General features: G+C 35.7%; 1 protein-coding gene across 7 annotated transcripts in view; it reads right to left on the minus strand.

Annotated features, from left to right (window-relative positions):
- The window catches only part of ROBO1 (roundabout guidance receptor 1), a 569,906-nt gene that overhangs the window by 37,972 nt on the left and 506,846 nt on the right, over positions 1-25,088 (minus strand). For 2 of the 7 annotated variants that reach the window (XM_070406014.1, XM_070406019.1), the window contains exons 16-21: positions 22,561-22,732; positions 18,655-18,852; positions 14,387-14,413; positions 12,965-13,007; positions 6,518-6,672; positions 1,173-1,508 (exon numbers count right to left, since the gene is read on the minus strand). In XM_070406014.1, the coding sequence (XP_070262115.1) occupies positions 1,173-1,508; positions 6,518-6,672; positions 12,965-13,007; positions 14,387-14,413; positions 18,655-18,852; positions 22,561-22,732 (931 nt within the window). The remainder of the gene's footprint in view (positions 1-1,172; positions 1,509-6,517; positions 6,673-12,964; positions 13,008-14,386; positions 14,414-18,654; positions 18,853-22,560; positions 22,733-25,088) is intronic. The other 5 variants (XM_070406018.1, XM_070406021.1, XM_070406015.1 and 2 more) reach the window with 3 other exon arrangements.

Consider the following 25,088-nt stretch of genomic DNA (forward strand, 5'->3'; position numbering starts at 1 on the left):
GGCTGTCAAACCTTTCCACAGTCCACAGTAAAGCCATGTACTATAGAGGAATACTGTAACAATAGTTTGAATCCTCACTGCAAACTCTACGATTGCAGAACAGTCTTATTCATCTTTGTCAGCCTTTGCCATGAACTTGTGCAAGAGTCTTAAGAAATATTTATTGAATTGGGTTATTATGCCAATCAAGTGTTTTCTTAAACTTAGAAAAAAGCAAAATGCGAATTATTAAATTAGAACATATAACACTAACTTAATCAAACGAAATAGTAGGTTTAAGCTGTTGTGTAATCTCTAACTGTAATCTGTTTTATTTTTTAAAAAAGAAGTCCCAACTCAAGGCTAAAGAAAATAAGTCTATATCTCTAATTATCTACAATAAAATGTATCTTTTACCTGGACATTTATACAAAATTGCCTGATCTATTCAAATAAAAGCAATCATCTTTTTTTATGACATAACTTTACAAATCATGTTATTAAAGCTGTAGCCTGAAGGACTACAAAGAAATCAAATACCAGTCTCTTCAAGCTCACACATATTACAATAGAGAAACATTCCCCTCTGGCCATAAAATACCATTCTGCTGCGACAAGTTAACACTAAACTCAATTTATTTTAGGTTCTATCCTGACAGACTTCAATCAGGTCAACCAAAGAAACTTAGGTTCTACAATCATACAGTAACCGCATGAGGTGAGAGAGAGACAGCAAACTGAACCACTTCTCCAGTTCAATTTAATTATTTTTCTTCAGTTTGATATAAAAGTGCCATTCATTTATATGACCATATAGAAGCAATTATCTTCCATCCTTGACTGGGAAAATGGAATAGTCTATTTATTTAAAATGTGAGGTATTGTGACGGTTGTACATCTGCCTTATGAATAAAAGATCGTCTGTCCTAAGCAATCCCTCACCTACGATTAAATTTAAATTAATCTCAAAACCATTTGAAAATACTTATATTTATTTTAAAATCAATTTCCAAGGTTATTGTTGTGCTAATTAACTCTTTGACACTGGACGTTTTGAAACCAAAGAAATAAGAATACTTTAGTGACAAAGGAAAGGGTTCGCTTGCTAGTGCCGGATGAGTTTCGGCACATAGGGCAGAAGGGTTAAGGGTACCGATACAGAAAAGAATGGGAATGAAGGCAAAGCTCTTCACCTTTGTTCAATTTGTTTTGCTCCATGATGTTATACTGAATTGGTGCCATTTCTTGTTTCTGCTGCCCGGGCGGCTTCCAGTGCTTCTCGCCGGAGTCCCCACTGCCATTGTTCATATTGTTGCTGAGGTTTGACTGGATGAGCTGGGTGGTGGCATAAGGAGTGGGCTGCCCTGATGGATTGACAAAACGCCCATCCTTCAGATTTGGGCTATTGAAGGTTTTCATCTCATTGATTTTGTTACTAAGGTCCACATCACCATAAACAGTTGACTCAGGGAGCATCAGATTTGTTTGTTTGTTATCCAGTTGGTTGTTATAATTTGCTATACAATCAGCTATGTGCAACGAAGAGGAAAAGGAAAAAGTCATTCTCCATGGTTATTCGTTTTAAATTTCTTTGTAAGTAGCTTTGCGAGTCACAGTAAAATTGTTATGTAAAGAACAAATAGGCTCACATAAGATAGAAGGAAAGGGCCAAGTATTTACATGTACTTTCTAAAGAAAATAATTAAAATTTGAAGAAATAAGAGAGGACACACGGAATTTATGTAGAGGGTAAATAATTTTGAACTTCTGCTACTAGTGCTATATAGTAAATAATTTTCCCAATTTAAGATAACTTTTCTTTAACAACCCTATTAAGAGAAATACTACCAAAATAATACATACATGAATATCTTTATGTGTCAAATTAAAATTTTCTAGTCTGTAGTGATTGAACTACTTGAAGCTACTGGTTAGCTATTGAAGCAATAGAACAAAGTGTATAAGTTCAGAATCCAAACAAAGAAAAAACAATGTTGCCCCCCCCCCCCCAATCAAAGAACATGAGATTTAAGTATTTTAGAAAGTACCTCTGCTCAAAAGATATGAGGAACAGAGGAGTGATAGTACATAGTGCTCAGGAAATTTTATTATTCTCCTGCTCATGTAGGATAATCACTGTCAGGGAAAGATGCTAATTATTTTTTCATGGTTTTACAAAGTTGGAGGGACCACAATACCAGATATTAAGTTATACTACAAAGCTACTGTAATCAAAACAGCCTGGTACTGGCACAAGAATAGGAAGAGAGATTAATGGGACAGAACACAGATCCCAAGAATGACAATATTGATGGCAAAAGGAATCATAAGTAACTGGGGTAATTTAATAAAATAAAATATGAAATAATATCTATTATGTCTATTATCTCAATTTCCCTTTAATTTTTCCTTCATTGAAATATTTGAGAATGAAATAACAGATATATTTATATAGAAATATTTAAAGACTGCTGTTAAAATATTTATAAAGTAGGAGAAAGTCAAATCATAATTTAAATTTAAAATTTTTTTAAAAATTAGTGAAGCTACAATGATAAAAATACCATTATGTTATTCATGCAGTTCCTAGTGGCACCAATATTAACAGGTCACCTTGAAGATTGGATATCTTAAAAAATGATAAATGAACATGGTTGATATTAAAGATGTAAACTTAAATATGATCTTAAGAAAAATTGCAACTCCCCTATATACTAAGTTCGATTACTTGTCATTTCAATAATAAATGATCAGGGAGCAGAAATATTTTATTCATCTGGCCTTTAGCAATTCTAATTTCTAGGTATTAACTTTTGTTGAATAGTCTTTAAGAAATATTATTAAAGGCCACACAGATATGGCAACATCATTTCTCTTCACCAGTCTTTCTAAGTGAGTGCTAGGTCTTTCTGAGATGAAGGACATGTTCTGTTCTGCATTGTGAATACAGTAGCCACTAGCCACATGTGGCAACTGAGCACTTGATTGTGGCTGGTAAGAATGAAGAACTTTAGCAAATCTGATCCAGAAATATATTAGATCATACACCATGACCAAATGGGATTTATTCCAGGGATGCAAGGCTGGTACAATATTTGCAAATCAATAACCGTGATACATCACAAAAACAAATTAAAAGACAAAAATCACATGATCGTACCAATAGATGCAGAAAAAGCATTGGACAAAATCCAACACCTATTTTTGATAAATACTCTCAGCAAAGTGGAAATAGAGGGATCATACCTCAACATAATAAAAGCCATATATGACAAACCTACAGCCAACATAATACTCAATGAGCAAAAACTAAAACAATTTCCCCTAAGAACAAAAACAAGACAGGGATGTCTGCTTTCACCACTCTTATTCAACATAGTACTGGAAGTCCTAGTCACAGTGATCAGACAAGAAGAAAACATAAAAGGCATCCAAACTGGAAAGGAGGACGTAAAACTCTCATTATCCGCAGATGACATGATATTGTACATAGAAAACCCTAAAGACTCCATAAAAAAAAACAAAACAAACAAACAAACAAAAAAAAACACCTACTAGATTTAATAAAGGAATTTGGCAATGTAGCAGGATACAAAACTAATACCCAGTAATCGATGGCATTTCATAGACCAATAATGAATTCTCAGAAAGAGAAACTAAATAATCTCATTTATGATAGCAACAAAAAGATTAAGATACTTAGGAATAAATTTAACAGAGGAGGCAAAAGATTTATACTCAGAAAGCCACAGGACATTGAAAAAAGAGATAGAGGAAGATATAAACAAATGGAAGAATATAACAGTTCGTGGATTGATAGAATTAACATCATTAAAATGTCCATACTACCCAAAGCAGTCTATAGATTCAATGCAATCCCTATTAAAGAACCAATGGCATATTTCACAGGTATGGAGCAAAAATTTATATGGAACAAAAAAAGATCCTGAATAGCCATAGCAATCTGGAAAAAGAATAAAGTTGGAGGGATAACAATACCAGATATCAAGTTATAGTACAAAGCCACTGTAATCAAAACAACCTGGTACTGGCACAGGAAGAGGCATATAGATCATTAGAACAGAACAGAGACCCCAGAAATTGACCCAAGCCATTATGCTCAATTAATATTTGACAAAGAAGGCAAGAGCAATCTCTTCAATAAATGGTGCTGGGAAAATTAGACAGTTATGTGCAAAAAATTGAAACTAGACCACCAACTTACACTATACACAAAAATTAAATCAAAATGTATAAAAGATTAAAATGTAGGATGTGAAACCATAAAAATCTTAAAAAAAAAACCATAGGCAGACAAATCTTAGACATCTCTCATAGCAATATGTATTCAGATTCATCTCCTAGGGCAAAGGAAACTAAGAGGAAAATAAATAAATGAGAATACATCAAAATAAGAAGCTTCTGCACAGCAAAAGAAATAATCAACAAAATGAAAAGGGAGCCCACTGTATGGGAGAACATGTTTTCCAATGATACATCTGATAAAGGGTTAATATCCAAAATATATAAAGAACTCATACAACTTAACAAAAGAAAGACAAACAATCCAATTAAAAAATGGGCAAATGACCTACATAGATACTCCTCCAAAGCAGACCTTCAGATGGCCAAGAGACATATGAAAAAATGCTCAAAGTCATTGGTCCTCAGAAAGATGCAAATTAAAAGGACAATGAGGTATCACCTCATATCTGTCAGAATGGCTACCATCAACAAGTCAAAAATGAGAAGTGCTGGCGAGGATGTGGAGAAAAGGGAACCTTAGTACACTGCTGGGGGTAATGCAGACTGGTGCAGCCATTATGGAAACATTATGGAGTTTCCTCAAAAAATAAAAAATGGAATTACCATTTGACCCAGTGATCTGACTTCTAGGAATATATCCTAAGAAACCAGAAACACCAATCAGAAAGAATATATGCACCCTTATGTTCATAGCAGCACAATTTACCATAGCTAAGATCTGGAAACAGCCCAAGTGCCCATCAGTAGATGAGTGGACAAAAAAAGCTGTGGTACATTTATACCATGGAATACTATGCAGCAGTAAAAAAGAAAGGATCTCTTACCCTTTGAGACAGCATAGAGAGACCTGGAGAGTATTATGCTAAGTTAAATAAGCCAGTCAGAGAAAGACTAGTATCACATGATATGTGGAATCTAATGAACAAAAAAAATGATGAACAAAATAGACCCAGAGACATAGAAGTATGGATCAGACGGTTGAACCTCAGAGGGAAGGCTGGGGTGGGTAGTGGGTGGGTGGGAAGAGATCAACCAAATAACTTGTATGCATATATGCATAACCCATTGGCACAGACAATAGGGTGGTGGAGGCCTGGGGTGGGGTGCGGGGGCAGGCTATAAGGAGTCAATGGAGAAAAAAGGGACATACATAATACTTTCAACAATAAATATGAAAAAAAATAGAATTCTTCATTTTAAATTATATTTTTAAAATTTAAATAGCCACCTATAGCCAGAGGCTACCATATTGGACAACACAACTCTACATATTAATTTAAATGACTATTATAATTTTTTTTCTCATATAGAGCTCAGCATGGTCTTCCTTTTATAATTATGTGACCATCTGCCTGAAGGACAACTAGCATATGCACCTTTGGAGAACATGGACTTGGGTCACCGGGTTATGTTACATTCCTATCCATATCTATTGGGAGTTCTTTCCAGGTCAGAGTTATAGATTACACTACGATTGCTCTTTATATAACATATATACCATCTTTACTTAAATGCCATGTTCTGTTTCCCTGTTCTTAATTCAATGGGTTATGAATTATTTTACTTCTGTAGTCATATCTTCTGATTCTTTACGATTCTTTTAATATTCACATATTGTGAACGTTGAGGTTTTTTAAAATGAAAATAATTTATAATTTTTTGTTTAACCCTTCAAATTTCACGTACTACACATTCATATTTTAGCATGACATTTTAGCAAAGTATTTTACTTGCATAAATTTCTGAACCAAGAACGTACAATACAAAATAAAAGATGAATACACATCTGCAAAAGATATATATTTCTTATGTCACCAGGATTTACTTCTATACTATAAAAATGTGAATTTAAATTTCAGTTAATTAAACATTTTTATTATTGTTACATAGTTGTTATTATTACTGCTATTAAGAATTTGGTTCTCTCAAACTATAGATTTATTCACATTTTGATGTTTTATTCCCAAAATGTTGAAAATAATTAATTACCATTAAAAATTATAACTGCAAACATTTTTATGAAGGTGAAAACTTTTAGATAATTTCATTTGTCCTAATTTGATTCCTATTCTGGAGTTTATATTCTCCATACTCCCATCAAACACTGGGAATCATTCTTGTGGGAGAATAAACTGTGAAGATGTAGGGATGGAAAAAGTAAATAGGCCAGACAGCTAAACCATACTCAGAATTTCACGAAAATGTTGATCAAGTTTTCCCTCCCAATGTAGGGAGGGAAAGAAATTTATCAAGATGTCTCTGGGTCTCTAACCTGGGCGACTGTAGGTGGTGAGGTTGCTGTCGCTGTTCCCACTGCCTGCTGTACAGCAATTGATGGAGCAGTCATTGTGATTGTTACCAGTGTTAGGCCACGTGTCTGCCAGCCAGGGCTGGGCGGCAGGTTCACTGATGTTGAGAAGTCCCGGCCTAAAGCAAAAAAATATATTAAGCAAATGTTATATAAATAGCAAATAATATTTCTAATTCAGATTTGAATGAATGATTTATTTCATTACTATCACAAATAATTTGGTCAACTATACTGAATGACATTATTATTCCTTTTATTTTACAGACAAGGCAACTGTAATGTAATATTCTGTGATGCACCTCAGTTTATATAACCATAACTTTGAAAACTGGCAATGCTCTACTCCATCTTTAGTCACTGACTAAAATCAAACATGAAATTTAAAAATATAGAGACATGTATTTTTTAGTGTTTTAGTAGCTTAAAGAATTCCATAGTTAAGATGGTTTGCATTTTCTCATTTTTGACCCCTTAAAAAGTCATGATTCTTCCCACAACTTGATTTGAAAAATGGAACAAGCATCTTCACTTAGACAATGGATCCTGCACAGTAAGAACATTTGCATATTTTTTTCACGACAGTGTTTCAGAAATAGTGAGTCTGGGGTCTGTGACATTTCGCAGAGAGCCCATCAATGTTCCAGTGCACAGTTCTTTAAGCTTGCCAACATTTTCTGATGGGGACTATGTGAAACGCACAAATCCCTATATCAACAAAGGAAAGCTATTGAATTAAACCTGGGAAAACAAAGATGTCCACTATAAGAAATATCAGTGTTCTTTTTCTTCTTTGGCACAACAGATGTTAATCCTCTTTCATTATGTGTTGGGAATGCAAAGCACAGCAGCAATTATTAATGGGAGCCCTGGACCAACAGGGCCAGAGATGCAAACTGGAGCCCCCGAAAGGCATTCATGACGTCCTTTTCCCAACACTGTCAGTGTTTGCTAACTCAGCAGAGGTGATGATGCAGATGTGCTGTCAGACCCACAATAAACAGACTGGGACTACAAATTCTGCAAAGATGTTCTTCATGGTTTCATTTTCTTTGTTTCAGTGCAATAAACATGCTTCTCATTTACCTGGGAAGCAAGAACCTGACATCCCACTCTCCATGGTTCCTATGCTGACACAGTGACTTGAGAAAAATTATTATGCAAATGATCATTTGAGGAATAATTCACTTTATTTATTTATTTAATTTTATTTTTAATCCTCAACACAGGATATTTTTTTCATTGATTTTTTTTTTTAGAGAGAGTAGAAAAATCGATGTGAGAGAAACACATTGATTGGTTGCCTCCTGCATGCACCCCGACCAGGGCCCAGGCCAGGGAGGAGCCTGCAACTGAGGTACGTGCCCTTGACCCGTTGAACCCGGGACCCTTTGGTCTGCAGACTGACGCTCTACCCACTGAGCAAAACTGGCTAGGGTGAGAATAATTCACTTTAAATGAAGTATAAGGATTTAGCATTTATATATCTATCCATATGTAAATATATATGTATATATATATATAATAAAAATGAATATTTTTATCTCTTTGCTTACAATGTGTGAGGCATTGTTCTGAGGTCTTGACATGTATCAACTCATTTAATCTCACAAATTTTCTACATGGAAGTCACTATTACTCAAACTTTACAGATGAGGAAACTGAGACTCCTGAGACAGGTGAAGAATTTTGTATTTGGTTATACAAAGTGAGGGAACAGCAAAGCTGGGGTGCAAACCCAAGTAGTCTGGCTCTAAAATCTACATTTTAATCTAGAATATTATAAACACATATATTGGAGAGTGCTGAAATTTCTTCAAGCCCTCATATCTAATCTAATAATAGACAAACAGGGTAATTGACCATACCTTCGCTACACCTCCCATTGGCTAATCAGCAAGATATGCAAATTAACTGCCAACAAAGATGGCGGTTAATTTGCATACGCACGCTGAAGGCTGCTCTGGCCAGAGCAAAGGCCTGGGTGCCAGGTGCCGGGGGAAAACCGGTGCTTGCAACCAGGGGAAGGGAAGGCCTATTGCAATAATTTTTTTGTGCAACAGGCCTCTAGTATTCTTAATAAAAGAAAGAGTGAGGAAAATGTCTGAAGTCTTGAAATTCATAGTAAAGCTGTTAAAACTGAGCAAACTTACTATAAAAATTATTGATAAAAACATGCTTTGAAGAGCAATGTTGCTGAACTGTAGAAAGTTAAAACATTTAAATGCAAGCTGTTTCACAGATATCTGGGGCCTTTGAAATAAATGTTAGTTATAGAAATTCTGCATCCATTAATCTTTTGCTTTCCTTATTTTATTTTCTCTTGAACTTAAACCATGTGTGTTATCACTGGAGAAGTTATTAAAAATAAATCTCTATATTTGGCACAGTAGAGATATAACAGGATGTTTAAAGTATGGGTCAAGTGGAAATTTTCCACAGTCTGTTTTACATTTTTCAAAAGGAATAGACAATATTTTTATGCTACTCTGATTCCCTCAGAACAAAACTTTCAAGTTAATGTTTTGATATCATCATAGGCTGAAAGCACTCTTCATATGTATGGATGATTTCCAATGGGAAGTAGGATTAACAACTCACATCCTAGTTTTCAGTTTAGACTTGCGTTTGGAATGCTAATTATTTAGGAAAGAAGGTTAACTGTGCTTATTAGCTCATAATGAATCTGAAAATGCCATGTGCGTATTTCAGAGGTCTTTGAGGAAGTCAAGGTCATATGCAGCTACTCTGATAAGGGTGTTACGGGGTCTTTTTAAACTAATAATCTCACAGGCTATCTTTATGCATTTAAGATGGTCTAGTGTGCATAAAACAGAGCTAGCAACCCAGCAATAAGAAGTGAAGCAGAAGCAAACCCAATGCCAGTTATAGGAATTAATATGTGCCTGAAATGTTAGCATATAATAGATTGCCATACAATGTTAATTTGTTATATTTTCATGCTAACATTTCTGAGTTTTGCCTATTTCTTCCTTGTTTTCAAAAAGACAGTATTTATCAGGAAAAGGAAGACACAAGGGCCTACAAAAAACAAAACAAATTTATCATACAATTTATATTAGGGGGATAAATTTGTGTCATAAAGGAAAAGAGAACAAATGAACTTAAGTAACCAGGTGGCAGTTACCTTTAATTTCTCTGCTCCTTTTACTCCAAGTATGCCAATCGTTCACCAAAATCAAAACAAAACAAAACAAATACCTACTTGTACTCATAAACCACAAAATAAAATACTACATGGTTCAGGTGCTGGAGAAAATGTTGAAGGAGCCCAGTGGTAAGAGTTGCTTTAGACTGTCTCCTCTTTCCATTGATAACATGAAAGACTTTTGAAGCCACAAAGAAGGGAAAGACAGATCTAAGAGTGGCCAATATTTTAAAGAGAAGCAAGCCTGAACTCAACTCCCATAGCAAAAAATAAATTAAAAAAAAATTTTTTTTAAAGTGGGATTGGCATTTTCCACCTGGTTAGCCTGACTTCCCAACTCCTTTTTTTTAGACTTTGTTTGCTTTTTCCTGGTTTATGCTGTGGGTTGGTCTTAAGTAGGTTTTTTTGTTTGTTTTTTGTTTTTTTGAAGAGGTGACTGGGATGTTTGAGGTAAGGAAAGCAAATGAATAGGAACAGTTACTTAATCTTTCCAATATATTCCCCTGAGTTACATCACAAGTCTTCTTTTTCAAGCTGAGAAGAGGTCTCTTTACTTACCACAATCCTCATTCACCCTTCTCTGGGAAGAGCTAAATTTACAATATTGAAAACTGGAAGTGATTTTTAGCTAAACCTTCTCCTTTATGGGAGGGAAATGTCCAGCACCCCAAATTTTCTTTAAAGTTGACTGAACTTAGGTCTTCTGACATTCATTTTTTTCAATAACTCACACATCCCTTCCCCTTTTAGATAGTTTTTGATGATTATCTTTCAAAGATCAATAATACTTCAGCCACTGAGAGACATGATCATATGCATTTCAAAATATTCTGGCTCCAAAAGGGCAAAGGGAATTCACATGAAATAGTCCAAGTTGAGACAGATGAAAGCAGGACTGCTGAGAGCTTTTGTAATAGATTAGGCAAGAAAGAACAAGTGTTTGAAGGGAAACAAAATAGTGATAGTAAAGGGGGTAAAACTTAGGCTCAACAAAAAGCAGTAACGGATTCAGGGAAGAGCATGACTGGAACATTTTGACTTAGGTGTCACTAAGCAGATGAGGTAGGAGGTTCAGTGAGGGCTCATGGAGTCTGAGATGCCTGAGGGAAGCAGGGATTAAGGAATGGACATGAAAGAAATGAGTGCAGGAGTTTGGTTCACTCCTCATTCTCTTACCATACTGGGTCTTAGACACACACACATACACACATACACACACACACACACACACACTCAAAGTGGCTAGAAAGTAAGACCTCTTCCTAATGTCCTCCTGATCTCTCTTATGCTGTTCTATTTTTCCCATATCACTCAACTGCTAATATTATAAAGTTGATTTTTTAAATGTTTATTATTTATCTTCTATCTCCCTCACTAAACGTAGGTTTATGCAGACAGAAATTTTTACTGACTTTGTTCACTGATATATCTCAAGCAACTAGAACAGTGCCAAGTTACATGTTGGGTAGTCAATAAATATGTTTGATTAATAAATAAATTTAAAATTGTGTGTATGTATACACAAAACTGTCATTTTGAGTGCTGACTCTAATATACCTATTTAGCTGCTCTCTCTGTAACATTTCAGCATCTTTTATCATTTCATGGGGTATAAAGATGATTTCTATTTGGTACTTGAAATAAACCGGTTTTACTGTTATTCTATTTTTTAGATTTAAAAGGTTAATTTTGCATGGTTATTGGTGAGCTTTCCAAATAGAAAAATATTCCAGGAACTTTGTAAATTTTCAGCCCTTCCACATAAACTAGCATTTGATACCTATGGGCTCCTGTCATTATTCTGATTTGATAAGTTGGTCTATTTAGGTTTTTAATTCCTTTTCAGCAGAAACCAAACTTATACTGTGCATGTGTGTGTGTGTGTGTGTGTCGCATGTACTCCTCTGTGCCTGTGCTCATGCAGGGGCTAGTGCAGAGAATATAGAAGCTGCTCAATAAGCACTTTAATATGCTTTGATTAATGAGAAAACTGAAGTCTGGAGTCATAAATATACACAGATAGAGAGGTGGTTTATAGTCAGGCATTCCAGATTTACTCACGAGAGAATGTTCTTATGCCAGAGGCTGTTTCATGAATGTCTGGGCTATGATTTAGATGGAAATCCCCTGGACGCAAAAACATGCCCTGTTTTAATTCCTGAATCAAGTGGATTTATTCCTTAAGAAGACCTCCCCAGCTTTTGGATCTTCCAGCGGCTGGCTTTGTTTCACAGGTATGCAAACAGGAAGCTGCAGCAGTACCTAGTAGTGCTTGTTGCTGTATTTGTACTGCATTGGTTAAAGGTTATCAACATTTCCATTTAAATCACTTTGTCATATACTAATTCAGTGATTTTGTATCAGACATACGTTCCTCGATTTCAGGAGCAATATCTTACTCATTTTTGTCCTTTCCAGGAGCAGTCACATTACCCATCTGTACAGAGCATGGCAACCAATAAATTAATTAAACTTGAATCATAAAATGGTTTTTGTTGGAAGATTTTTTTTTTTACACCTTAAGCAAGATGTCAGTTTTTGAAAAAGAAATAATCTTATTGTAGAAAATTCTGAAGTATGGCTCATATAACTTATATATTATTTCATCCCCTTTAAGCCACTTCTCACCTCAATTTGCAATTTCCCTGTGAATATATTAAAGTTCACTGAATAATAACAAAAAAATCATAAACATAGGATTGAGGTTCATTTTTATTATAGAAAAGAAAGCTCTGTGTTAATAAGCTACCTAGGTTTCTTCTTTTATTTCACCATATTTCCCTGCAATATGGACAGCTGAACTAGGCTGAATTCATAACAAGAACAAAAAACAAACATAACCTACAACTTATGAGCAAATGCTGTTATCAGCAGGTTTTAAATGAACACTTTTTGTTTGATAGTATCTGTTAACTAGTTATATTTCTTAATCTTCATAAATGCCGTCACTTGATTACTATAAGTCCTTTTAATCATCTGCTAAATCAGCAAGTCTGTCTTTCCTGGTTCAAGTTCTCCCTCTGGTGGTCACTGACTTTGATGCAACAGCTCTAATTAGGAACTGCATTTGTGTGTAAACAAGCTGGTGTCACAACACAGAGGAGTGGAGTATTTCTGAAAGATTTGAACAAATTTCACCTTTAACTTAAATCTTTTAAGCAAAGATAGTGATGTCATCAAGGAAGAGAAGAAGAAATATCTGGAATTCCCCTTAAAATCTACAAAACAAGCAAGATATTTACCTCCCTCCACTGCTCACAGCTTCGCCTCCTCTCTGATAAGTTACTAGGATGTTACCAAAAAAAAAAAGAAATAAAAATTAATAGACATGTTTATATTTGTATATCAAAAGCTAGTACATTTATGAGCATCTTTCTAAAATGTAATGCATTCTCCCTTTCTACTTAGAAACAACACAAAAATCATCACAGGAATTAGCAGATTTCTGATTCAAGTAGTATTTTTTTAAACATTGTATAGAATTAAATAAAGTTATTCTTATCAAAGTATCCACAAGGTTGAGAAGTAAGCAAAAGAAAATGTCAGTACACTCTTATTAAATACCTCTGTCATACATTTGTACAGTTGAATTCCCATAGATTTATATTTTCATTTTATTATTATATCATATCATTTTATAAATTTAAGTAAAATCTTAAATTGAGGGGGAAATCCCTATTAGACTATTTCCCCAGAAGTATGAGTAACAGTAAGACAAAGAGAAATGTTTAAATAACCCTTCTCTCTCTCCACACACAAAGATGTATATAGGCCACACTGTGACTATCAATTAATGCAATGTTTTCCTTATTGTGGCTTTCATCAGGAATGTATATATAGCAAACATATATTTTAATGCCCTTGAAAGCATTCTCAGCTTAATAAAGTATGGGCATAAAAATCTAGCCACAACAAAACAAGATTTGCACATAGGCAAATGGTTAAGGAGATTAGCTTTTCTATAACTACAGACACATTTTCTAAGAAGAAATGTGTTTCTAAAAGCTGCCAAATTCTGCTACTTAGAAGAACTCCAAACTGGGAGTCTGCAGAGGAGAGATAACTGCTTCCAGTGATTACAATAACTGGATTAGCAACGAGGAGGCAAGGCTCCAGGTACATCTCTCACTGGAGGTGATGTGAGAGTGGAGGACCCACTTTGAAAGAAACAGAAGAGAACAGAACATCAGGATTCTGACTTAGGGAAAATGAAGTTTTATCTTCAGGTGTGCTGGCTATTTTGGTTACCTTCAAGAATGTTGATTCTATGGACAGAGAATTGAAAGGGAGAGACATTTTTGTTGGAAAACCTGAAAGCTTAAGTTAAGGAAAAAATGTACTGCCAAGTATGAAATCATCAATAAGATCATTAACGTGTTAAATCATGCCGAGGGTAGCTACAGTGTGTCTATCTAATGAAACACATGCATACAAGGCTGATGTGCAGTGTGCAATATGAATAAATAACTGCATGAAAGGCATGAAAAGCAACACCAACCATTTCTGCTTCAAAGGCATGCCTGACATGAGTAAATGAAGTATTATATTCCATTTAAGCCCTCTCCCCCAACTTCCTGCAGAAAATGAAATAAAAACTGAAACACAATAGTACAACACATGCTGAACTAACAAAGGAAAGGAGGAGGGTAAGTGCAAATATATACCTGTTGGTGTGAAGGTAAAAGACGGGACTGAAAATCAAAACAAAATATAAACCAGTTATTAAGCTGAAGAGAGAAAGGGAACATATCACATTAGTATAAATCAAGCAGACAGCTGAACATAAGACAAATGTAAATAACTAAGCCAGCAGCTCTGACATTCTGATATATGAACAAAACAGAATCTGAGGTTAAAGAGAGAACTTGTCTCTGCAGGTACCATTTTGAAGTGTCTGACATTCTAGTACGGAGGGGAATTGTGCTGGGTTAGCCTGTGAATGACCCTGCATTTGGTAACAGATTCAGCTCATGGCTTTAGTACAAACAGGACCCCTCTACTATAAATCATTTCCAAACAGTGGATGATGGATTCTTAAACAAGCATGATGGGGGTCTCGCTTCAACCTTATCTAGAAATCTGAAAGTAAATGCTTATTAAAGCGGACTAATAGGCTCTTAAGTATTCATCATTAAGAGACAGAGACAAAGATTGAGGGGAAAAGAGAGAAAGAAAGCACGGAAGGAAGGAAGGAAGGAAGGAAGGAAGGAAGGAAGGAAGGAAGGAAGGAAGGAAGGGAGGGAGGGAGGGAGGGAGGGAGGAAAAGGAAGGATGGAAGACAAAGAATAGAAGAAAGGAAGAACTGGAATAAAGAGAACCATAAAATTGAACTATTTCAATGCCAAGTAATGCCTGACGCCTTATTATATAAACAGTGTAAAGCTACATTTTTATCATAGAAATTTGTGAATGGACAGAAGAAATGGGGAGTTTTAAACTTTAATTTTCCTATTTTAGTTTGTGTTTAGAAGCTTTCTAGGAGTAAGCTGAGCAATTTTTTTAATGCCACACTCTGGAAGCTAAACAATGGAATAACACCTCTCTGAAAACCTTCGCTCTCTGCAGCTATAAATCTTAATCTAATCAATAATGCCTGGAATGGAGCTGCAGACCTCAAAAGTAGCAGCCTTGCCTCCCCCATTTTCCTATCGTCTCCCATTCCTCGGTGTCAGGTTACACTATTGCTATTTCCAGGATATTTCATGGAGGATGACTTATTTCTAAGCTCTTCACACTGCCCTGGTGAGGAAAGCAAGGACATCTATCTTACTCCATGAAGACTAAAGTTTGCTTTTACGCAACCCTTAAACACACAAACTATAATATTGGTTAGCTATTGTGGATTAAAAAGCTGCCAAAAATGTATTTTCCACTTCACATTGGAACATCTCCAAACAATTGACTTTAGGATTAGAGCATGTGGGGAAGCAAACTGGAATGCTACACCTTTACAGCTGTCACTTCTTACCAAATCACTCTATCTCTGGGCATACTAGAAAGAATGAAAACAAAAATCTCAATGCTATGGACCCAGTTTATACACTGGCCTTCGTCTGCAGCATGACAACCCCTGTTTTAAGAATCTATTGTTTTCTTTAAGATGGGTCTTGTCAGAGAGTCAATGTAATTCAGCTACAATAAAAAATACAGAGCCATAGTAACAAGTCTCCATTAAAAAAAAAAAGGTACATTAGAAAGTAAAGCTATTCAAGCAAGAATAGAGTGCCTGAACATTAATTTTCTATCACAAGGACATAGGGAAAATATGAAAGGTCCTTGTCAGTATGCCTAGCTAACTGCTAGCCCTGGTTTAAGGAATTGAAGAAGAGATGAAAAGAGGTTGGTCTATAAGTGAACTTTTAACAGCATATACACCAAAGAACAACTTAATTCTCAAAGCTTCCAATAATATAGTACATTCTGTTTGCCCAGTGATGGCACAATATGAATGTGGACGGGGTACTGAGTGTTACAGCAGAGGAAATGCCTACAGATAAATGTATGTGTGGTGTGGAAGGGGGCAGGGTGGGGGGAGAGAGCTCCCTATTCCCAGTCACACTCTGAATTGATGGTTTATAAGCCAATAGGCTCTTTTACATTTATTTCTTTAAAATACTTCACTTCCTTTTTTTGTATAATTACTGGCATTGTTTCTGACATAGATAGTTTAAGATTTCAGGAGGCACCTTTTTTTAATTGCATAGAAATAGAATTATGAAAAAGTGCCGACAAGGCAAAATGAAGAAAGCAGAATCAAATGCTCACCAATTACATTTGTAATTATGTTCTACGAGTTCTGCTAGTTAAAAGGACAATGACATTAGTTTAATAGGTTTTGCAGAAAGAGCATATAGGCGTTTGCCAGCATGCATAAAGAACATTAGTACAGGAAAAGAAACATTTCAGGAAGAAAGCTTTTCATGTCACATATTTAGATTTCAAGACAATACAAAACATTAAATTGCTGTAACTACACAGCTATAGCACTCTATTGCAATAAGAAATACAGGATTCCTGGAGAATTCAAGAGACTCTACATCTATATGTTAATTAGTCACTTTTCCTCATTCAAATCAGATATTATCTCTTCCCCTCCCCCCTAACACTCTACTCTGCTCTTTCCAGGCTCCACAACACAGACACTGCAAACCCTTCTCTGCATTGTTTTCAGTCGCAGGCTTTTTATGGTAACACCTGATATTGTTCTACTTTGTATAGAAATGAGCACCAGTGCTCCTTGTGTTTACATCTAAGCCAGCGGTTCTCAACCTGTGGGTCGCGACCCCTTTGGCTGTCAAACGACCCTTTCACAGGGGTCGCCTAAGACCATCCTGCATATCAGATATTTACATTATGATTCATAACAGTAGCAACATTACAGTTATGAAGTAGCAACGAAAATAATTTTATGGTTGGGTCACAACATGAGGAACTGTATTTAAAGGGCCAGAAGGTTGAGAACCACTGAATTCTAAGCTCTCATTTTCCATTTCACAAGAAGGGATACTGACATTTTGCTTCATCTCTAGAGTGCATACATATCTAGAAAACATTTGGGCATGGTAATGCCATGGCAAAGGTATGTACATGATGATTGCTGTGCAGCCCCAGGCAAGACGCACGTTGATTCATTTTACAGGGTGGGTGATGAATTCCGTGCTGACTCTTTCTTGCCAAGCCCCTCTGTGACGGGCAGTACAAACATGCAAGGCTGCTCTTCAGACTGTTTATAAGTGTATAGGGACATTCTAACTGGCACTGCAAATTCTTACTTTGCCATTTAATGGGTCAGAGAAATGACTTGGCCAACACATGTAGGAAATGGTCACTTAGGAAATATGCACACCTTTTATTTTATTTTTTTAAGGTTGGTGATGGTAGGGGAAGGAATGTGTCTTTGATAATTCTCTTTAAATTTGCATTGCGGCAAAGCAAAAGTGTTGTCTTAAATTAAGCAAAGGCCCTTAACCTAGGGTGAATGTACTATTTGTCATCCAAACCAGGGCCATTTTGAGAGCAACAGGAGCACTATAAAAATTTAGTTGGACTAAAGACATAAATTGGGACCATCCCCTGAGAACTGGGCCCTGGATCATCTCAGCCATGGCCTGTGTCTGATGCCCAGAACTAATGAATATATTTGGGAGTGGGGGAGAATTATACATCCGCAGTGTTATCAAATCTCCTCAGAGAATAAAACGTAAGTTATCAATCTGCAGAATTTAAGGATATGTGGCAAAGGTGTCTGTGCCACATATTTGGTTCATCCACAAAATTATAAATAATAGCAGACAAGTAAACTTTATCTTCTAAAACTGTAAACATATTTGTAACAAAATCACCCTCACTAATTAACAGCATATGCACAGTCAAATCTGCAACTTTAAATATAACAATGAAAAAGTACCACACCTCCTCTCGCTGCAACCTGAAGGACCTCATTCAGTCACATATTTCATAGTCACAAGAAATGACTATTTTATAAATAATCAGAAACAACCATAAAAATAATGATTTTACAAGTAACCTCTTCAGCTTCACAAAGGCAACAATGCCACCTTAAAGCTGTGTGAGACAGTTCAAAGCTTGTATTTATAACTTCTGTGGCAAGGAGATTAAAAAGTTTCCTTGAGAATATAAAGCAAAAATGTCATTCCCTAAGAGAACCAGGGGATGGGCGAACACCCAGGCAGACCTACCTGGGAGAAATACATTTTACGGGAACTGGGCCTGGAACTGATTAGTCCTATATGTAGCATTGCTACTCAAAGGAGTTAACATGAGAAGTCATGATAAAATAAAAGCACTATTGAAAATCCTTATGTATTAAAATGATTTAATAAGTATATATACATACATAATTTGCATTCACATATTAAGACAAGAGTTATGTCAACATAGTAAAATATAAAAAACTTAGGAAAGCTAGTACCTTTCCTGATACCCGCGTAGGTACTGGTCAGCCCATTTCTCTTCTTGCGGTGCCGATAGAGCCAGATGCTGAAGACCATGAGGATGACCCAGCAGGCCGCCCCGAGGCCTGCGATGAACGCCGGCTGCTTCACCACGTCCGAGATCTGCTGAGCGAGGCTCACCTGGTCCTCTGGTGACACGGGGTTGCCATGAGAATCTGAAAAGCCATCTTCAGATTAATTTGGGTTTAAAACTCAATAAGATAATGAACTCATAAATTATATAACATAAAACTGCCATCATTATTTTGTTAATTTTTGGACAATAGCTTCCATTTCTTAATTTGCAACACCAGCGTTGTTAGTTAAAATAGTTTGTGAGATTTTCAGCAAAACTATATTCGTTTTATTTATTTTAATTCAAAACAAATATGATATAATTTTATGGAATTTATTTTAAAGCAAAGGCAATGGCACACAATTTCCATTTTTTTTACTCCAGAAAACTCTGTAGCTCATTGCTTATATTAAGTTTCACAGGAAAGTGCTGAGGTTAACACAAAAGTACAATAGTAAAAAATGAAATACTCTACTGTAAGTATACAAATAAGGGGTCCCCGATAAGTAAGTATAAGAAAGATATACTTTCTCAGACTTCCATAGAAACCCTCAATTATATGTTCTAAAAAAGGTAAGTACATTTTATTACCTGTATAAGGTAGATATTGAAAAAAAAATACATGCTGTGTCTTCCATCTCTCCCATCACCACCCACACACCCCACCTGCACCCCACACAGACTATATTCTGATTCTTAACTGTCTTAGAAACACATTATTTGAACCTATGTTCAGAAGGGCCTATAAAATTCAGGATTATTAAAAAGCAATGATAAATGAAGATAATGCTACCATGAACAAACTATAAATAATTTTTCTTTTGAAATAATAACCACCACAAGGAACACTAAATATGGACAAGAATGATCATGTGTTACAAAACAAATAGGCTTATGTTTTCTGACAGCTATTTTGATTAAAAAAATTAAAAATTGATGGAATTTATGGCTATTAAAATTTACTTATTTTCTATTTATGTTTAAACCTACTAAGATATTAATTTTTCCAGCCCACCATTTCATCGTCACACAGAGCCGTCCGGAATTCTACAGAAAACTGGAAGCTGTTGCTCTGTCATCAAAGCAATGCCCTACTCTGCTGGCACCGACTGCGGCCAGGCTGGAGGACGGCCAGTGGGCAGCGTTCCCACTCTGTCTGCAGTGTGAATGTTCTTCCCCGACAACATCTGGAGAAGCAAGAAGGTGTTTGCCCACTTCTTTACGATGGGGCTTTCTTATGACTGTTATATCATCTGACTCTGAAAATCTTCTGCTATTACAACGTGCTTTAAAATAGAAACATTGGTTCCATCCCCCAATTTTTTTTTTGTTCAGAAAAATAATTGGTATAACTCATCATACCTGAGTAACATTTCTCAAACAGAAAAATAAATCCTACAGATTACCTTTCCTTATTACATGATACTGCATTCCAATCTGACACAGTCGGAAAAAGCAGCAGCATTCAATGGGTAAGAAAAACAGCCTTTGGAAAATAGCAGCGGCTTCTATGTAAAATGGCTAAATTGCTACTTACATGTGTGTGTGTGTGTGTGTGTGTGTGTGTGTGGTTTTTATTGATTTATTTTTCTCTCTTGAACAGAATTTCAGATTTTATTCTATGGAGGGTCAAGGCTGAAAAACCTATTTTCACAAGCAGTTACCTGCCTTCAACTGTTTGTTGACTGAAAGTTTTATTTCATGTTCCAGACTCTTTTATCTATGGTTACCTTAAGAGCACTTCATCTTCTGAAAGTTAGCCAAGCAGACCTATTCTTTTATTCCTAACACACCCTTTGTGTTTGCTGGGCTTGTGAATTCCATGGCTATTGGTGCAAGGTTAAGGTGGGAGGCTGTGGGTTTAATGGAGACAGTCAGGAGAGGTTTCACACAAGCAGCCAGATGGGCTTAACAGAATACAATGCAGCGTGACTAGTGGATTAAAACAGCCCATCTACCTCTCAGGCTTTGCCTCACGGCAGCTGAGGCTATACTGAGATATGGAAAAAACCTGGAGCACATTTATGATTTCAAGCAAACCATTTGTCCCATAAATCCTATGATTTAAATCGTAAAACTAAAATTCCAATTCATCTTTGAAAACCCAGGACTATAAGTCATATGTTATCAAAATAGGTAAATGACATCAACAATAGGGTTATCACAATGTAACTCATAAATTCAATTTTAATAAGTTAATACTGATATTTCACAAACTTGGGCAACAGTTTGAGTAAAAAAAAGTCCATATTTAAATTGTTTTCCCTCATATCTTATATAACACTGTAATTTTGCAATAAATGAACCAGAAATAAATCATGAAGCTATTTTCACATAAAAGTTTTATATATCAGCACTGTTTTCAAATGCACAAAGTATAAAAGGTAATCCAAAAAGCAAATGCTGGCCCATGGTTGTGGCAGACAGCAAGCTATCCATTAAGGGTGTGAGTGGGACTCCCATAGACTGGAGTTGTTGAGAGGTAGTTCCCTAGCCAGTGACTTCTTTCTGTGATGTGCCCATTCATCTATTTGGTATCACACGGCTGAGTTCTGGGCAGGAGCCATGGGCACCATCTCCAGACCTGCACCATTAAACCGTCCCACAAACTGTGTTTCAATACTTCCTTTCTGCTCACCCAGGATCAACCTTGGAAGCCTCCTCAGCCATGTATGTTTGGAACGGAGTCGCTCCCCACAGCCTTTGGACTGCAGGTGGACTTCATTGTGTTATGCAACCAGAATTCTGCAAGTGTGTCTGTTACAGCAGCTAGCACCGTCTTAACAATGGAACATAAATAAATTTCCAAAGCAAATGGAAAGTTCCTTATGTTCAGCATTTAAGTTTATTCAAAGCCAAATGTTTCTTAATTTTGTTGAGAAATAATTTCTAGGGTACATCGACATTATCAACATGCAAAAATACTATGTACTTATTTGTTAAGTATAAAGATTCATATATCTGATTCTTTTTCATAATTTAGCAACTGACAAAATATTACTAATGCCTAACTTCTGATCTGGAACAATCTAACACAAAGTTGACATATACGTCTCAGCATCTTTCACAAATTAAATGTCGCCTCTTAATATCTGACCCTCTCCTCTTCCCTTTCCATTTGCAATAGTATTTTGTGGCTGTTTTTGATGTTTGTTTTAAGTTATATTGGTAACCACTTCCTAATTTGTATCTTATTCCATGCCGCATTTTCTATAGTGAATTTTTGTAATGAAGGATTTTGTCAGTTTTTTTCCTATTCATCTTTTAAAGCATGCACTTAACTTGATAAATAATTAGCATATAAACATATTTAAATGTACTCTGGCATCTCAATCTACATTTTCTTATAAGAAGCAACCATAATTTTAAATAGACGAAAATGGTAAATATAAATTGCATAATGCTATAAACTTCTAATACCTAGTATAAGCTTTACATGGAAGTTTGTTTTATTTTAATCCAAACAATTGCAATTTTCATGTGTCTTGTTCACTGAGGTAACTTTGGTGCTCAATTATATTTTTTGACTAGATGAGAAAATTTAATAGGACAGGATTAGGATCATACTGAATACTGACAGTGTTTTGCTTGGAAAATCATTTAATGTGCACTTGGATAAATTTAAGGTTAGTTGTCCTATGTATTAAATCTAACACCATCATATTGTAGCTGCATTGCCACAATCCACATTCTATTCAACTTACAATGGTGGCTCCCCTACATAAAAATAAATAAATAGGTAAAAAGAAGAAGAGGCCAAAGGGAAGAGTGATATATGCTATCAACCTGAATCTGCGCCAGCACTTACCTAGTTGGATAAACTGCGGCTCGCTCTTCACCCCCGGCCCAGCCCCAGTGCTGGCTGCCACCTCCACACTGTACCGGATCCCGGGGACCAGCGAGGGAATGACCACAGAAAATGTGGAACCATCCACCGTCTTGTTTATATGGTAACGAGTTTCATTTCCCAAACACCAAACCTGTCAGAAGAACACAATGAGTGTTAATCTAGCAAATTCTTTAAGTTAATGCAAAGATCAACATAGTATTGTGGTTTTAGATCTAGTCAGATTTCAGATCTATCGTGAACCTAATTCGGGGAGTTTCCAAAGTCTATTTTGCCTAGGATCTAGTTCTCAAAAGACTCTTCTGGGAAAACCTAGTGTTAGTAGAATCTTCAAGACCTCTTGAAACTTTCTCAAATACATTGTTTTTCCTTTTTCCTTTAAGCATTTTTAAAAATATTTTTATTGTTGAAAGAATTACATATATATCCTCCTCTTCCCCTCCCTCATAGATCCCTTCTAGCACGTCCCCATCACCCAACCCAGGCCTTCACCACCCTATTGTCTGTGTCCATGGGTTATGCTTATACGCATACAAGTTCATTGGTTGATCTCTCCCCACCCACCCCACCCACCCCACCCACCCCCACCTTCTCTCTAAGATTCGGCAGTCTGTCCCATGCTTCCGTATCTCTGTATCTATTTTTTTCATCAGTTTATTTTGTTCATTAGAGTCCACATCATGTGATAAGGTGAATCTATACATTTTTGCTTGAAGACACTAGTTGCTATTATAACATGTTTTTTTTATAAACAAGAAATCATTTGCAAAGGAAAATAAGTTCCTAGCAAAAAGCAAAAAGCTGTGCACATCTCGATAAAGAACAATAACTAATCTACCACCAAGCAGCATTTGCACTCCTACTGTGGGCTAGGTGTGATACTAGATTACCAGGTATCACAAAATAAAGATGAGGAAGAAACTCCAAATCTAGCACTTTACTTCAACAGTTCTCTGGGATAAAATTACCTGGAGCTATCACCTTTTCCAAATAACCAAAACCAAGAAGCAGTGATTTAAAAAGAGACAGAGCTTACCTTACATAAATATGGTTATTAAAATATAACTAGTCCTGGCTGGGTTGCTCAGTTGGTTGAGCATTGTCCTGTATACCAAAAGGTTGAGGGTTCAATCCCAGGTTGGGGCATGCATGGGAAGCAACTGATTGATGTTTCTCTCTCTCTCCCTCTCTTAAATCAATAAAAACATATCCCCATGTGAGGAATTTATATATACTGAATATAAGAAGAATCATCCCAGGATTTTATTCAGCCTATGATATGTTGAACTATTAACAATGGGAGAAAATTAGCACACTGATCTTGTAGTTAATGTGAATATTAATTAGTCTTTGATAAAATATTAGATTATAAAGAATAACATCTGACATAAAAGAAAAATGTTCTTATAAGAAAATTATTATATATCTCATTAACTTTGATAACGGCATTTGTTATAGGAAATTATTTTCAGGAAATAAAGATTTCTGCTCTACATTATAATTCTTAATTTAAATTTCACACTAAAGGATTATTTATTCATAGGGTAATCTTTGGCAATGTCCAAAGATCTGGGTGTGGTGCATGACAGTACTTGAACTCAGTTTCCATAAGGAAATGATCTAGGAAGTAGTAAAACATGCCCTATGTTATTTATGAAGCAAGATGTGGGATTAGCTTCAAGTATGCTATTGTCTAATAGGAAATGGGATTTAAAATAAATATAAGCATATCAGTGTCCTCTATCATGAGGGCAATAACCTTTACTTTATCTTTGAAAGTTAATATTATTTTAATATAGCTTCAATGCATAACACCAGCAAATGGTCAGATTCTATACCAGGATCTGACCATTTGGAAATAAAGAGTCCTTTGTGATTTTTTTCCCCCCAATTACATTACGCAGCTGAACCAAAGCCACAGACCGATTTTGTACCAGTCAATCAGGTTCAGAAAGGCATTTTATTATTTTAAATTGACCGTGAAGTTAAGTGAAATCCACTCTTTCGAATTTCTTCAGGAGAGAAATGAGTTCTGACTCTTAGGGGAAAATGCCTACATTACACAATTTTGCTGCAGAGCTGAGACATCACCTCATTTTAAATCCTTAAAAACCTTCATAACTGTTTATTTTTCTGGAATGAACTGTAGAATCCTGACACTCCCGGTATTAAAATAACCTTGAAACTCACAAGAAGGCACTTGAAACTGTCGAGACTTTTACGTTTTAATGATTCAATTACCCTAGAAGATCTAATTTAAAATATTTAAGAAATCACTTGCCAAAAAAGAAGTTCCTTGCAAAAAGTCTTGAGAAAGAACAACTTATCTATCATCATCCAGCATTTGCATTTATGTATTTAAGTATTTTAAATACTTTGAGAAAGTTTCCCTTTTAAACGTGTGCACAAATTTTCAGTTTATATATTTTTTAAATAATTTAAAAATAAAATATTATACCTAAAATTAAGCTCAGTATATATGGTTATTG

This window comes from Myotis yumanensis, unplaced genomic scaffold (assembly GCF_028538775.1).
Source record: "Myotis yumanensis isolate MYYU_CA2020_CCGP unplaced genomic scaffold, mMyoYum1.0.hap1 SCAF_2, whole genome shotgun sequence".
Classification (NCBI taxonomy): domain Eukaryota; kingdom Metazoa; phylum Chordata; class Mammalia; order Chiroptera; family Vespertilionidae; genus Myotis; species Myotis yumanensis.